The sequence below is a fragment of the Ranitomeya imitator genome, chromosome 2, assembly GCF_032444005.1.
Source record: "Ranitomeya imitator isolate aRanImi1 chromosome 2, aRanImi1.pri, whole genome shotgun sequence".
In the NCBI taxonomy this organism is placed as follows: domain Eukaryota; kingdom Metazoa; phylum Chordata; class Amphibia; order Anura; family Dendrobatidae; genus Ranitomeya; species Ranitomeya imitator.
In genome coordinates, this window is record NC_091283.1 from 765,822,602 (window position 1) to 765,838,278 (window position 15,677).

Here is a 15,677-nt window from a genome sequence, read left to right on the forward strand (position 1 = left end):
TGATCATTCTAAAAGCAAAAAAAACACTACATTGGCCTCCAACCATCATGATATGTGGCTGCATGTTTGCATGAAATTCCCAGGAAAAAACTTTGAAATAAATAAGCAGTAACACAATTCATGTCTAGTTGTCTAAGATTCATTTTGAGTAATATATGGATATTTCAATCATGTCTTTCTCTCTGTTGTACAGGGACCAGATGGTTCTCTCACAATTTGTACATATCCATTTGTATTTGATGCACAAGCTAAGACAACTCTGCTACAGACAGATGCCGTCATACAGATGCAGGTACGCTACATGAGCATAATATGATGCATTATTATGGCACTTTGACAATAGTATCAATATTTATATTCATACTCCTGTCCTGAGCAGAGTATTCATTCAGTAGAAAGTCTAGGACTTTATATTTAACCCGTTCAACACACTGTGCGCTTTCTCAGATAGTAGCAGTGCTCTTCACTGGTCCTTTAAAAATTGGAGGTCTCAAAACCTGGACCTTCACCTATCTATGGGTAATTAAGATGACTTTTCACCAATTTTTTTCATGTTGGACTGATCATACAATACAATAGGCTATGCAGAGCAGAATAAAACTTGCTTTTTTATGTTGCCTTTCCATTGCGGAGATATTAGCAATTAAAATATTTAGCACCTAAACATTTATTTTTTTTTAGTCCAAGAGGGCATTACCAGAGATTTCACTGGGAGCATAAAATTCTTCCTCTTCCTGATGCAAAGCAATTATAAGTAGGTAGCAACACACTGGGAAGAGAGGAGCAGTCCCCACAATAGCACTGACAAACAGTCTGCTCTCCTAACTGCAGAGTGATGACAAGTGCTGGAGCACAGCAGACCTGAGTGTGTGGCCAACTAAGGCTACTTTCACACAAGCGTCGGAATTCGGCCCGTCGCATTCTGTCGGGCCGAGATTCCGACGCTAGCATTGTTAGCGCAGCACAACGGGTGCAGCGGATGCATTCTCCGGCGCATCCGCTGCCCCATTGTGAGGTGGGGGCGGAGTTCCGGCCGCGCATGCGCGGTCGCAAAAAGCGGTCCGTCTGGAGCAAAAAACGTTACATTTAACGTTTTTTTTTGCTCCCGGCGGTCCGCCACAACACGGCGCAACCGTCGCACGACGGTTGCGACGTGTGTTAATACGTCGCAATGCGTCGGTATTGTTACTCTATGGGGCAAAAACGCATCCTGCAAACAACTTTGCAGGATGCGTTTTTTCCCCTAAACGACGCATTGCGACGTATTAAAAAAAACGCCAGTGTGAAAGTACACTAACACCTTTCATCTCTGGCTGTGAGTGTGCAGTGAGTGGCAGTGCTGCAGAAGTTGACTCTCATTGCAAACCCTTTTTCTAGCTCTCCTCTCAAATTCAAATGAGCTTTATTGGCAAGGCCATATACACATTAACATTGCCAAAGCAAGTGTAGTGGCCTGAACTCTGCTGTACTGCCCCTCCCACACATGCTAACATCTCCAGCAGTCAAGTCTGCTGTGCTCCAGCAGATATAGTCATTCTGCACTGAGGAGAGCAGACTGTTTAATTGTTTCACACACAGCCTGTGCTTAGCTATAGGGGGTGCCTGCTTATGATTAGCAGAGCTGGCAGTACTACGAAAGGAGAGCTAGTAGAAGTGTTGGTAGTGAGACTCAATTCTGCATTACTGTGCCTCCCCCATACTGACTGGATATGAAAGCTGTCAGGCCACGTTCACATTTGGGAGCGCAAAATTCGCTGGATTTATTTTGGTGGTGATTGTGTGGGGGGAGGAAACATAGCGCATTTCCAGTGCCTTTGTACTACCAGTAACATGGAAGCCCAATATATTTCTGTTAACAGATGACGGACCTGGATTGGGATTTTTTTTGTTGTTGTGGAATGAATTGAAGCTTTTTTGGGGGAACATTTTGCATAACATTTTGGATCGATCACATTTATCCTGCGCTCTACGCTGAGTATTTACATCGTTGTTTCCTTCTAAATATCTGCGTGATGTGATTTAGGTGACAACCCCGAGGGATCTATTCACTATAATGAGACAGCAGAGATACTCTGTACTCCATCTGGCCTCTGTTCAGCGGTGTCCTTTTTTCCAGAGGTGCACAAAATTGTGGCCAACCACGCTCTTATGCATGCCTAAAACGACGGACACCGCAGGATCTTAGGTCAGACAGTGTCCACAGTGCCGCCATCTTCCTCCTTATAGGGAATCTTCCTTCAGAAATTTACGTGGAAACCCTGGTGTAAGCGCTCAGCGTAGAGCGCAGTATAAATGTGAGCTGAGCCTTACTGTGATCTTTGGGAGACAGAATGAACAAATCAAAAGCAGGTGAAGAATTGCTTTTATTTTATTTTTTTACACCGTTCCTTGTGCGGTAAAAGTGATTAGATGATTTTTATTCTTCGGGTCAGTGCGATTACAGCGATACCAAATTTATTTTTTTATTTTTTTTATGTTTTGCTGCTGTTACACACTAAAAAACACTTTTTATTTTAAATAGAAGAATTTGCATCACCGTATTTCGACAAATAGTTTTTCTATATTTCTGATGACTGAGTCACGTGAGGACTTATTTTTTGTGGGACATCCTGACTTTTTTCAGGCACCCAACAAAACAAGATGGCATTTTCAGCAATACCATTTTTATTTCCATTTTGACTGTTTGATTGTGTTTTATTCCACTTTTTGCTCGGTAGTTTGATTTGAAAAGTATATTTTTTTTTACTTTTTATTTTTTTGCGGTGTTCACTGAAGGGGTTAACTAATGGGACAGTTTTATAGGTCGGGTCGTTCTGGACCAGATGTGTGTACTTTTTACTTTTTAGCTTAGTCCTTCTATGGTACATTAACTTTCATTACTCTGATCGCTGGTATAAAGCATTACAATGCACCAGCTCTGCGATGCATTATACCTGTCAATGCTGCACTGATAGAAGCTTCTTAGACCATGCTGCGGGCATTATCTAGCAGGCTAGCTGTAGCTGGCTGACCCAGAGGACGTTATGATGATCGCTTGTTGCTTTGTCAACTATCTGGCCCTCGTAGTGACGTCTTGGACGCTGATCGGACGGGAGAGGAAGCCACCTACCTATAAACTCATTTAAAACATAGATCAGTCGCGTAATAAGGGAGGGGGAGATTGTACATGGGATCCTATGATTAAGGGCGCCTTAGTGCGTCAGGTTTCTGTGTTCAATGGTTACTCAATTAAATGTAATTTTATATTACCTGGATGAATGTGCCGGATCGAATGCTATATTGTTTCGTTAACGCCTGGACAAGGTTAGGGATTTTATGTTTAGAGTTTTGTTTTGGTACTATTCAACCCGTGGAAATAAACACTATTCAGTGTGCGATATAAAAAAAGAAACACCAAAAACTCTGGCCTTGTGTTCAATGCGGCTATCTGAGAGCGTGAACCCCTACACTCTGTATGTATTTTACTCTGGACAGTTCTATCACCTTGTATAAGACTATTGCTATACTCTACTCTATCAGCTACTGTTTTGTTGCTTATACAATTTACACTACCTCAGAATGTCCTGGATTTATCCTTGGATACCCTTGCATTTATCCAGCTGTGTACAGTTGCATTATGTGTAGCATTTTGATATAATTCAAGATGGTGCTACTTTTTCATTGGTGACCTATCCTTCGGATAGGCCATCAATGTCCGATCTGTTGGGGTCCGACACCTGCACCCCCACTTATCAACTGTTACTAGTGTCTTTGGCGGCGACCGCCAGCTGGAAATACTTGAGGAGCTGCTCAGTCCTCTTGTAGGGACCGCTGCAGGGTACTGCACTATTGATTTGAATAGGAGGCGGATGTATAGTACCAAGCCACTACCAGACGGCCAGCATTTCCGGCCGGCGCGCAGAAACCTAGAACAGCTGATCAGCAAGGGTGCCATGTATCAGAGCCTGACTGATCAGACATTGATGACCTATCCTATGGACAGGTCACCAATGATAAAGTAGTGGACAATCTCATTAATAATACTAGCTATATCTAGTGATTTTATGTATTAGCAGTTTGGAATAAAATACTTACGGACACAATATATCCACTCTTGTCTGGGCTTTTCTTTATGACCTTATGTCATTGATGTGTTTAGAGTTCTCGCCCTAGTTACCTATACACTGTATCTGAATTGGGAAAAGTTTTATTGTGTTTAATGCTGTGGTATTGCAGTGTATAGTATACGCTGTTAGACTATCGCAGGTTCAGTCCCCTAAGGGGAGGAAACAATAAAATAAAGAAAACACTGTTTAAAAATCTGAAATAAATTTGAATCGCTCCCTTTTTCTCCCACATGAAAAAAAAACTAGAAGTTTGGTATTCCTGTAACATTTCTTACCTGGAGAATCGTGGTATGACATTTTTACCATACAATGAATAAGTTAAAAACAAAACCCCAAAAAACTATTGCAAAATTGCTTTTTTTTGCTACCTCACCGCACTTGGAATTTTATTCCCATTTTTCAGTAGATTGTATGGTAAAGTGAATGGTGTCATTTAAAACTACAACTCGATCTGCAAAGAGTAGGTATTTAGATGTAAGAATAAAAGTGTTATAGCCCTTGGAAAAAGGAGGAAGAAAAACAAAAACGCAAAAACAGAAATTTGCTTCAGCAAGATGTTAAGTGTTTTGTATGTCCTGCATCACCAGGCACATACAGCTGTCATTCACTCTACAGGGGAGCGGAGTAGGCAGCACTACATACCAGCACTACATGGCAGCACTAGTGATGAGCGAGTGTACTCGTTGCTTGGGTTTTCCCGAGCACGCTCGGATGGTCTCGGTGTATTTGTGACTGCTCGGAGATTTAGTTTTTATAGACACAGCTGCATGATTTACAGCTGCAAATACCAATTAGACAAACAATACACAGGGTGAACAGGTTACACCCTGTGCCCATCCGGGGATATATAACTATATCGGCCCCGTACAATATATATACATATAAACCTACAAAAATTTGCACAAAGACCTCATCGTACAAAAAATCATATAAATTTTATTAGGAACAATAACAAGAATGTTAAAAACAGCAATGATGGAAAATGGTACTAAATAAAGACACCCTAGGCCAGAGGTAAGCACGTAACAACATTGTATCACACCGCCATATAAATGTAATGATGTGTCCTGGAAAGAAAGTCTCTGATGCCAGCACGGCACAATCACTATATTACCCCAAACTAGAGTCTCCCCCGGAAGAAGGCACACGCAGCCGAAACGCGCGTAGGGGTCGTGGCACCATCAGACCGGAGGTATAGTAGCATTATATTATATACTAGATTGTGGCCCGATTCTAACGCATCGGGTATTCTAGAATATGCATGTCCCCGTAGTATATGGACAATGATGATTCCAGAATTCGCGGCAGACTGTGTCCGTCGCTAATTGATTGAGGCAACCTTTATGACATCATCGTTGCCATGGCAACCATTATGACATCATCATCGCTGTGTCCGTTGCTGATTGGTCGAGGCCGATACTGTGCCCGTCGCTGATTGGTCGAGGCCGGCAGGCCTCGACCAATCAGAGACGTGGGATTTCTAGGACAGACAGACGGAAAAACCCTTAGACAATTATATATATAGATACTTTATCTGCGCCGCCAGATGATAATCTAGTTTGGAGTAATTCAGTGATTGTGCCGTGCTGGCATGAGAGACTTTCTTTCCCGGACACATCATTACATTTATATGGCAGTGTGATACAATGTTGTTACGTGCTTACCTCTGGCCTGGGGTGTCTTTATTTAGTACCATTTTCCATCATTGCTGTTTTTAACTTTCTTGTTATTGTTCCTAATAAAATTTATATGATTTTTTGTACAATGAGGTCTTTGTGCAAATTTTTGTAGGTTTATATGATTTACAGCTGCTAGCCAGCCTGAGTACATGTGGGGGTTGCGTGGTTGCTAGGGAATTTTCACACGTATTCATCCTGTAGCAGCTGTAAATCATTCAGCTGCAGTCAACAAAAACTAAATCTCTGAGCACTAACAAACGAGTATACTCGCTCATCACTAGTCAGCACCACTCTTGGTGTCGTTACTCCTCTTGTCTCTGTATAATTGTTGGATTCCGCCATCAGGATGTCATCATGATCGATGTTACCGTATATACTCGAGTTTAAGCTGAGATTTTCAGCCCATTTTTTTGGGCTGAAAGTCCCCCTCTCGGCTTATACGTGAGTCATACCCAGGGGTCGGAGGGGTAGCGGGGGCTGTCTAATAATACTCACCTACTCCTGGCGCGGTCCATGCACATCTTTTCCCCGGCGCTGACAGCTTCTTCCTGTACTGAGCGGTCACATGGTAACGCTCATTACAGTAATGAATATGCGGCTCCACCTCCCATAGAGGTAGAGCCGCATATTCATTAATGTAATGAGCGGTAACGGTGACTGCTCAGTACAGGAAGAAGCTGCCGGCGCCAGGGAACAGACGTACAGGGACCGAACCAGGAGCAGGTGAGTATAACGGGGAGGGAGCGCTGCGCGATATTCACCTGCTCCTCGTTCCCGCGCCGCTCCGTCTTCAGCAGTGGTTAGTGATGATGTGGTTAGTGCGCCCCCTCTGCCTGAACGTCAGTGCTGAAGATGGAGCGGCACCCGAACGAGGAGCAGGTGAATATTGAAAGTGCCGGGGGCCTGAGCGATGAGAGGTGAGTATGTAATTTTTTTTTTAAAAATTTATCGCAGCAACAGCAAATGGGGCAAGTGTCTGTATGGAGCATCTATAGTGCCATATCGTTTGTGCAGCACTATATGGGGCCATAACGTTTGTGCTGCACTGTATGGGGCCATAACGTTTGTGCAGCACTGTATGGGGCCATAACGTTTGTGCAGCACTATATGGGGCCATAACGTTTGTGCAGCACTGTATGGGGCCATAACGTTTGTGCAGCACTATATGGGGCCATAACGTTTGTGCAGCACTGTATGGGACCATAACGTTTGTGCAGCACTGTATGGGGCCATAACGTTTGTGCAGCACTATATTATTATTATTATTATTATTATTATTTATTTATATAGCACCATTGATTCCATGGTGCTGTACATGAGAAGGGGTTACATACAAGTTACAAATATCACATACAGTAAACAAACTAACAATGACGGACTGATACAGAGGGGCGAGGACCCTGCCCTTGCGGGCTTACATTCTACAGGATTATGGGGAAGGAGACAGTAGGTTGAGGGTTGCAGGAGCTCCGGTGTTGGTGAGGCGGTAGCTCCGGTGTTGGTGAGGCGGTAGCTCCGGTGTTGGTGAGGCGGTAGCTTCGTTGGTGATGAGGCAGCAGCGGTGTCAGTGCAGGCTGTAGGCTTTCCTGAAGAGATGAGTTTTCAGGTTCCGTCTGAAGGATCCGACTGTGGTTGATAGTCGGACGTGTTGGGGCAGAGAGTTCCAGAGGATGGGGGATATTCGGGAGAAGTCTTGGAGGCGATTGGATGAGGAGCGAATAAGTGTGGAGGAGAGAAGGAGGTCTTGGGAGGACCGGAGGTCACGTGAGGGAAGATATCGAGAGATTAGTTCAGAGATATATGGAGGAGACAGGTTGTGGATGGCTTTGTAGGTCAGTATTAGCAATTTGAACTGGATACGCTGAGGGAATGGGAGCCAGTGAAGAGATTTGCAGAGGGGGGAAGCGGAGGAGTAGCGAGGAGAGAGATGGATTAGTCGGGCAGCAGAGTTAAGGATGGACTGGAGAGGTGCAAGGGTGTTAGCAGGGAGGCCACAGAAAAGGATGTTGCAGTAGTCAAGGCGGGAAATGATGAGGGCGTGCACAAGCATTTTAGTAGATTGGGGGTTGAGGAAAGGACGGATCCTGGAGATATTTTTGAGCTGGAGGCGACAGGAGGTGGAAAGAGCTTGGATGTGTGGTTTGAAGGACAGGGCAGAGTCGAAGGTTACTCCGAGGCAGCGGACTTCGGGTACAGGGGAAAGCATGATGTCATTGACTGCGATAGATAGGTCAAGTAAGGAAGATTTGTGGGATGGAGGAAAGATGATGAGTTCAGATTTGTCCACATTGAGTTTGAGGAAGCGAGAGGAGAAGAAGGAGGATATGGCTGATAGGCACTCTGGGATTCTGGACAGCAGAGCGGTGACGTCTGGGCCAGAGAGGTAGATCTGAGTGTCATCAGCATAGAGGTGGTACTGGAATCCATGGGACTTTATGAGTTGTCCCAAGCCAAGTGTATAGATTGAGAAGAGTAGGGGTCCTAGAACAGAGCCTTGGGGCCATAACGTTGGGGCCATAACGTTTGTGCAGCACTATATGGGGCAAGAGTCTGTATGGGGCCATAAAATTTGTGAAGCACTATATGGGGCCATAATGTTTGTGCAGCACTATATTGGGCAAGTGTCTATATGGGGCAAGTGTCTGTATGGGGCCATGATCAACGTTTGTGCAGCACTATATGGGGCAAATATCTTTATGGAGCATCTTGTGGGGCCATAATCAACATTTGTGCAGCATTATATTGGGCAAATGTGTCTATGGAGCATCTTATGGGGCCATTATTAACCTCTATGCAGGATTATATGGGGCATATTTTAATATGGAGCATCTTATGGGGCCATCATAAACTTTATGAAGCATTATATGGGGCTCCTGATTCAATATCAATAGTCAAAAACACTTAACTACTGATGTCTCAATTAATTTTACTTTTATTGGTATCTATTTTTACTTTTGACATTTACCGGTAGCTGCTGCATTTTCCACCCTAGGCTTATACTCGAGTCATTAAGTTTTCCCAGTTTTTTGTTGCAAAATTAGGGGGGTTGGCTTATACTCGGGTCGGCTTATACTCGAGTATATACAGTATATTTCTAAAAAATTACCATTTGTATTGTGTTAATATAAGAATGAATTATGTTTTTTATACATGCATATTATATTTTATTAGATGGCAATTGATCAAGCCAACAGACAGAATTTTTCGTCCATGTTTCTCCCAGTAGTTGAATCCGTGGACCCTTGCCTAATTTTAATAGTACGCAGAGAAAACATTGTGGGTGATGCTATGGATGTGTTAAGGAAAACCAAAAATATAGATTACAAGAAACCATTGAAGGTAACGAATGCATGTGACTTTCCTTTTACACTTCTCAGTTTTGTGCTTTGTTTAATACTGTTTTTCGTGTTGGGATTACAGGTCATTTTTGTGGGAGAAGAAGCTGTTGATGCCGGTGGAGTACGTAAGGAGTTTTTCTTGCTCATAATGCGAGAACTTCTAGATCCAAAGTATGGAATGTTTCGGTTCTATGAAGATTCCAGACTTATTTGGTTTTCAGATCAGGTATACAACGCATTGAAAAGGACATCAAATAAAGAAAAAAAAACATCACAGCACCTGGTCACAATACTAATGCACTGCAGAATATAGTAGCCACCATGATAAAAGCTGAGGCAGAACAGGTTCAAAATAACCACTCACACACTTACTATTCAAGGAATGTTATAAATACACATGGAAAAGACTTCTATAGGGCACCAGTCACAGTCGTGCAGTGCACGGTGGCAGGCTTTACAGCCCATTAGTGAAACCCTTAGGCTATGTGCACACGTTCAGGATTTCTTGCAGAAAATTCCTGAGAATTCCGGACATTTTCTGCAAGAAATCCGCAAGAAAACCGCATGCGTTTTTTCCGCGGTTTTGACGCATTTTTGCCACGGTTTTGACGCGTTTTCGCCGCGTTTTTTTCCGGACACTTCCCAATGCACTTTGGAGTGGGAAATCCGCAAAAAAAAACCCCGGAAAATTAATCAACATGCTGCGTTTTTTGCCGCGATGCGTTTTTTTCGCGGAAAAAAACGCATCATGTGCACAAAACATGCGGAATTCATTCTAAATGATGGGATGCTTATTGTATGCGTTTTTTTTGCGGTTTTATAGTGTTTTTATCGGGAAAAAAACGCAACGTGTGCACACAGCCTTAGGCTATGTGCACACGTTCAGGATTTCTCGCAGAAAATTCCTGAGAATTCCGGACATTTTCTGCAAGAAATCCGCAAGAAAACCGCATGCGTTTTTGCCGCGGTTTTTTCCGGACACTTCCCAATGCATTTTGGAGTGGGAAATCCGCAAAAAAAAACGGAAAATTAATCAACATGCTGCGTTTTTTGCCACGATGCGTTTTTTTCGCGGAAAAAAACGCATCATGTGCACAAAACATGCGGAATTCATTCTAAATCATGGGATGCTTATTGTATGCGGTTTTTTTGCGGTTTTATAGCGTTTTTATTGGGAAAAACCGCGAAAAAAACGCAACGTGTGCACACCGCCTTAGGCTATGTGCACACGTTCAGGATTTCTCGCAGAAAATTCCTGAGAATTCCGGACATTTTCTGCAAGAAATCCGCAAGAAAACCGCATGCGTTTTTTCCGCGGTTTTGACGCATTTTTGCCACGGTTTTGACGCGTTTTCGCCGCGTTTTTTTCCGGACACTTCCCAATGCATTTTGGAGTGGGAAATCCGCAAAAAAAAACCCCGGAAAATTAATCAACATGCTGCGTTTTTTGCCGCGATGCGTTTTTTTCGCGGAAAAAAACGCATCATGTGCACAAAACATGCGGAATTCATTCTAAATGATGGGATGCTTATTGTATGCGTTTTTTTTGCGGTTTTATAGTGTTTTTATCGGGAAAAAACCGCGAAAAAAAACGCAACGTGTGCACACAGCCTTAGGCTATGTGCACACGTTCAGGATTTCTCGCAGAAAATTCCTGAGAATTCCGGACATTTTCTGCAAGAAATCCGCAAGAAAACCGCATGCGTTTTTGCCGCGGTTTTTTCCGGACACTTCCCAATGCATTTTGGAGTGGGAAATCCGCAAAAAAAAAAAACGGAAAATTAATCAACATGCTGCGTTTTTTGCCGCGATGCGTTTTTTTCGCGGAAAAAAAACGCATCATGTGCACAAAACATGCGGAATTCATTCTAAATCATGGGATGCTTATTGTATGCGGTTTTTTTTGCGGTTTTATAGCGTTTTTATCGGGAAAAACCGCTAAAAAACCGCAACGTGTGCACACAGCCTTAGGCTATGTGCACACGTTCAGGATTTCTTGCAGAAATTTCCTGTGCAAAACCGGACATTTTCTGCAAGAAATCCGCATGCGTTTTTTAAGTGTTTTTCTCGCATTTTTACCGCGTTTTTGGTGCGTTTTTTTTTTGCATAGTTTCCCAATGCAATAATATAGTGGGAAATCCGCAAAAAAAAATTGCCAAATTAATGAACATGCTGCGTTTTTTACTGCGATGCGTTTTTTTTTCGTGAAAAAAACGCATCCGACAAGCCTACAGCCTGCAGTGATCCTCAACCTACTGAACAGCCGCACAGCCAGCTCTTCCCTCTCCTAGTGTATCCTCACCCACCCCCTGCAGACTGTGAGCCCTCGCGGGCAGGGTCCTCCCTCCTTATGTACTCGTGTGCCTTGTTATCTGCTCATGTTTAATGTATTTGTCTATATTTGTCCCGTATCCACATGTAAAGCGCCATGGAATAAATGGCGCTATAAAAATGTATAATAATAATAATACATAATGTATGCGTTTTTATAGCGAAAAATCTGCAACGTGTGCACACAGCTTTACTATTCGATCAGACGGGATACCTAGTATTATGTAAATACACCTCACAAGGACCAGCACCCCAGTTTCCCCAGCCAATGCTAAAAGGCCTGATTGCATCCTGAATAAAAGTGAAAAATTGGGAGCTTGCAGCATCAGTTAGTGCATTAGTATTGTGACCTGGTGTCGTTAAATAATGCTGCCTTTTTTCCGATCAGGTATACAGTATTAAAGTACTGTATTATATGATGTGTTAAAGGGACTGGGCCATCAGAAAGAGATTTTTATATTAAATATTTTTTTTTAAGAGAACCTTTCAGGACTGCAAATTAACCCCATATCTGCAGATTAAAGGCTACTTCACACTAAGCGAGATCGCTAGCGAGATCGTTGCTGAGTCACAAGTTTTGTGACGCAACAGCGACCTCAGTAGCGATTTCACTATGTGTGACACGTAGCAGCGACCAGGCCCCTGCTGTGAGATCGCTGGTCGTGTCGGAATGGCCTGGACCTTTTTTTGATCGTTGAGGTCCCGCTGGGTAGCACACATCGCTGTGTTTGACACCTTACCAACGACCTCGTTGACGACTCAGACACCGACACATAGGCGTGCATTTGCGTTGCCTTTTCCCCACCCCTCCGCTCCGATTGGTGGTCGCTACTGCGTTCTGATTGGCGGTCATGCCTTCAACATAAGGCGACATAGTAGCGCTTCCATCCTTTGTTCCTGACCGAGTGGTGGTTTGCAGATCGTTGTAGAGTTCTCCAGCCTGCGACTCCTCTTCGATGTATCTATTCTTCAACGGTTCTTCTGACACCTATATTTTGTGCACGGTAGGTATCGTTTGGGGTCTCAAATGCGTTTTCATTTTTCCTTAATCTGCAAACCACCAATCGGAACTGAATGTGCGCGGAAAAGGCAACGCAAATGCACGCCTGTGTGACTACAACGTCACACAGGACGTCCCTCATCGAGGTCTGAATCGTCATAATAGCTGCCATGTGACAGGGTCACAACGACCAACAACATTGTTGTACAGGTCGCTACAGGTCGCCGCATCGCTGCTGCGTCGTTGGGAAGATCTCACTGTTTGACATCTCACCAGCGACGACATAGCGACACAGCAACGATCTCTGACAGGTCGTATCGTTGTCGGGATCGCTTTAGCGTCGCTAAGTGTGACAGGGCCTTAAGTGTTTTTTTTTTTTTGCGGTGACCAGTTCCCTTTAAAGGGATGTTTCCATCTCCAAGCTCCTATTCCAATATGTAGTAGGTGCAATCTGTGTTGGACTGGGTGCCAAGGGACCACCAGTAACATTGACTTTGGGGAGCCCACATTTCACATGCATGCAAATGTTACACTTCCCTGGTTCACAAATTTACCTGTGCTTCTATATAAAAATAAACTGGATAGTTTGGTTACTGAGTGATAATATGTAGTTTTTTTTCTGTACAGAGTAAATCATGTGAGTTATTCCAAGTATTGCCCATACAGTGGGGTTGGGGGCCCATAACTAGACAAGGACCCACCGGTTCCCCTATGGGCCAGTCCAAGCCTGGGTGTAATATTAATAATGTTCGTAAATACCTCCAATTATAAATGTAGTATTGTTCTTCAGATTCGCTATGTGGCATCCCTTCATGTAAAGGTGCCTTCACACTGAGCGACTTTAGAACAATAACGATAGCGATCCGTGACGTTGCAGTGTCCTGGATAGCGATATCGTTGTGTTTGACACGCAGCAGCGATCAGGATCCTGCTGTGACATCGCTGGTCAGAGCTAGAAGGCCAGAACTTTATTTCGTCGCTGGATCACCTGCTGACATCGCTGAATCGGCATGTGTGACGCCGATTCAGCGATGTCTTCACTTGTAACCAGGGTAAACATCGGGTTACTAAGCGCAGGGCCGCACTTAGTAACCCGATGTTTACCCTGGTTACCATTGTAAATGTAAAAAAAAACACTACATACTTTCCAGTGTCTGTCGCGTCCCGCACTGTGATGTCACCGCTCTGCTTTACGGCCGGCGCTTACACAGTGCAGGGAAGCTGACGCCGGGGGACGCGACAGACACCGGAATGTAAGTATGTAGTGTTTGTTTTTTTGTACATTTACAATGGTAACCAGGGTAAACATCGGGTTACTAAGCGCGGCCCTGCGCTTAGTAACTCGATGTTTACCCTGGTTACCAGGGGACTTCGGCATCGTTGGTCGCTGGAGAGCTGTCTGTGTGACAGCTCTCCAGCGACCACACAACGACGAAACAGCGACGCTGCAGCGATCGGGATCGTTGCCTATATCGCTGCAGCGTCGCTTAATGTGACGGTACCTTTAGGCAGTGTTCCCCAAGTTCGGTCCTCAAGAGCCACCAACAGGTCATGTTTTCAGGATTGCCTTAGTATGGCCCAGGTGAGAATTCCATCATCTAGACAGGCAATAATTCCATCACCTGGGCCATACTAAGGAAATCCGGAAAACACGACCTGTTGGTGGCTCTTGAGGACCGAACTTGGGGAACACTGATTTAGGGCATTGCGTAGCTTGGATGTCTATGGTTGCGACCACTAAGAGCTGTCTAACTAATTGTCACTGAGTGGTCGTAACCATACATACCTAAGCGATTGCAATGCCCTACATGAGGTAAACTACATAACGAACCTGAAGAACTACACTACATTTCTAATTGCAGGTGTTTACTAACCTTCTTACACCTACTACATATTGGGATAGGAGCTTGGAGATGGAACCATCTTTTAAACTCTGTAGAAACAAAAAGTCTTTTCTCTGCATTAGTCATTAGAACTACAATTCTACATCATTGCCAAGTCCCTGGCATCCCAGCTCCACCCCATCTGAAACGCCTGTCCCAGCTGCTTCACACACCCCTTACCCCAGGGACTTTGCAGTGATGTAGAATTGTAGTTCTAGTGATGACTCATGCTAAGAAGAGACATCCTGTTTTTGCATAGCTTTTAAAAGGATTTATCTAGTTTGATTTTAATCTCGTGATATCACCGACCTAATGGCAAAGAGAAGAATTAAGTATAAAGTGACAAATAAAATGATCACAGCAGTATATTAAGAAAATAAAAACTGTGATGGGGGTGCTTTTATAACCCCTTCTTGACATCTGCCATATATGTGTGGCACAAGTCTGAAGCGGGCATATGAAACAGGGTGAGCGCAACCCTTACCCGGCAGATCATGGCTGTGTGTCACGGCCGGGACCTATGTGCCTCTAACAATAGTTTGACTTGGTTTGAACAGTCATTCTGTGCCGACAGCTGTTCTTTCACAAATGTTTGCAAAGGCAGACTGCATGGCAAGGGGCTGGATTTAATACACCTGTGCTATGGGACTAAAAAATGAAAAAAAAATTCAATGAAAAAAAACTGAACTAAATGTACACATTAAGACTAGGCCTTTTTTAAGTCTTTTTTATTTTTTTATAAATTTGTTGCATTCCAATGTCTTGTTTGTTGTTTTTTGCAGGGTGAGACGTGTTTGTCAGTGGCTCCATTTTGGGGTTTATACAGGCAACTACTTAACTTTTATTGACTCTCTAACAAAAAGAGGGAAAAAAACAATATGGCTGTTTTTTTTATATTGGCGATATATAAATAAAACTATCGGTACATACATTTTTATTCCATAAAATACAGTGAAGAATAATCATTTGTTTTTCTGTCGCCATATTCTGAGTCATAAGTTACGGTAAATATTTTTTCCATCAATCGAGCTAAATGAGGGCTTAATTTTTTTTGTGTTGTTTTCATTGGTCTCAATGGTGGGGGTTTAGAGAAGACTTTTTGATCACTTTTTCTATTGCTGCTTTTTTATTTTCTCTTCATTCTACCTGCAAATGTTTTATTCTGCAACATATTTTTTTTCTCAAACACTTATAAGTGACATACCATTTTTTTTTCTCTGTCAATACCAAATTTATTTGATTTCTTTTTCTTTTTTATTTTACTACTTTTGTTTAAATACCCAATTTTATGAGCCATTTTTGTTGTCCACGTTTCTTTTTTTTCTATACAGAGTTTTATA

General features: G+C 43.2%; 1 protein-coding gene across 2 annotated transcripts in view; it reads left to right on the forward strand.

Moving 5' to 3' along the window:
• The window catches only part of HERC4 (HECT and RLD domain containing E3 ubiquitin protein ligase 4), a 152,460-nt gene that overhangs the window by 104,285 nt on the left and 32,498 nt on the right, over window positions 1-15,677 (forward strand). For both annotated transcript variants that reach the window (XM_069753442.1, XM_069753443.1), the window contains 3 exons: window positions 194-292; window positions 8,957-9,124; window positions 9,206-9,349. In XM_069753442.1, the coding sequence (XP_069609543.1) occupies window positions 194-292; window positions 8,957-9,124; window positions 9,206-9,349 (411 nt within the window). The remainder of the gene's footprint in view (window positions 1-193; window positions 293-8,956; window positions 9,125-9,205; window positions 9,350-15,677) is intronic.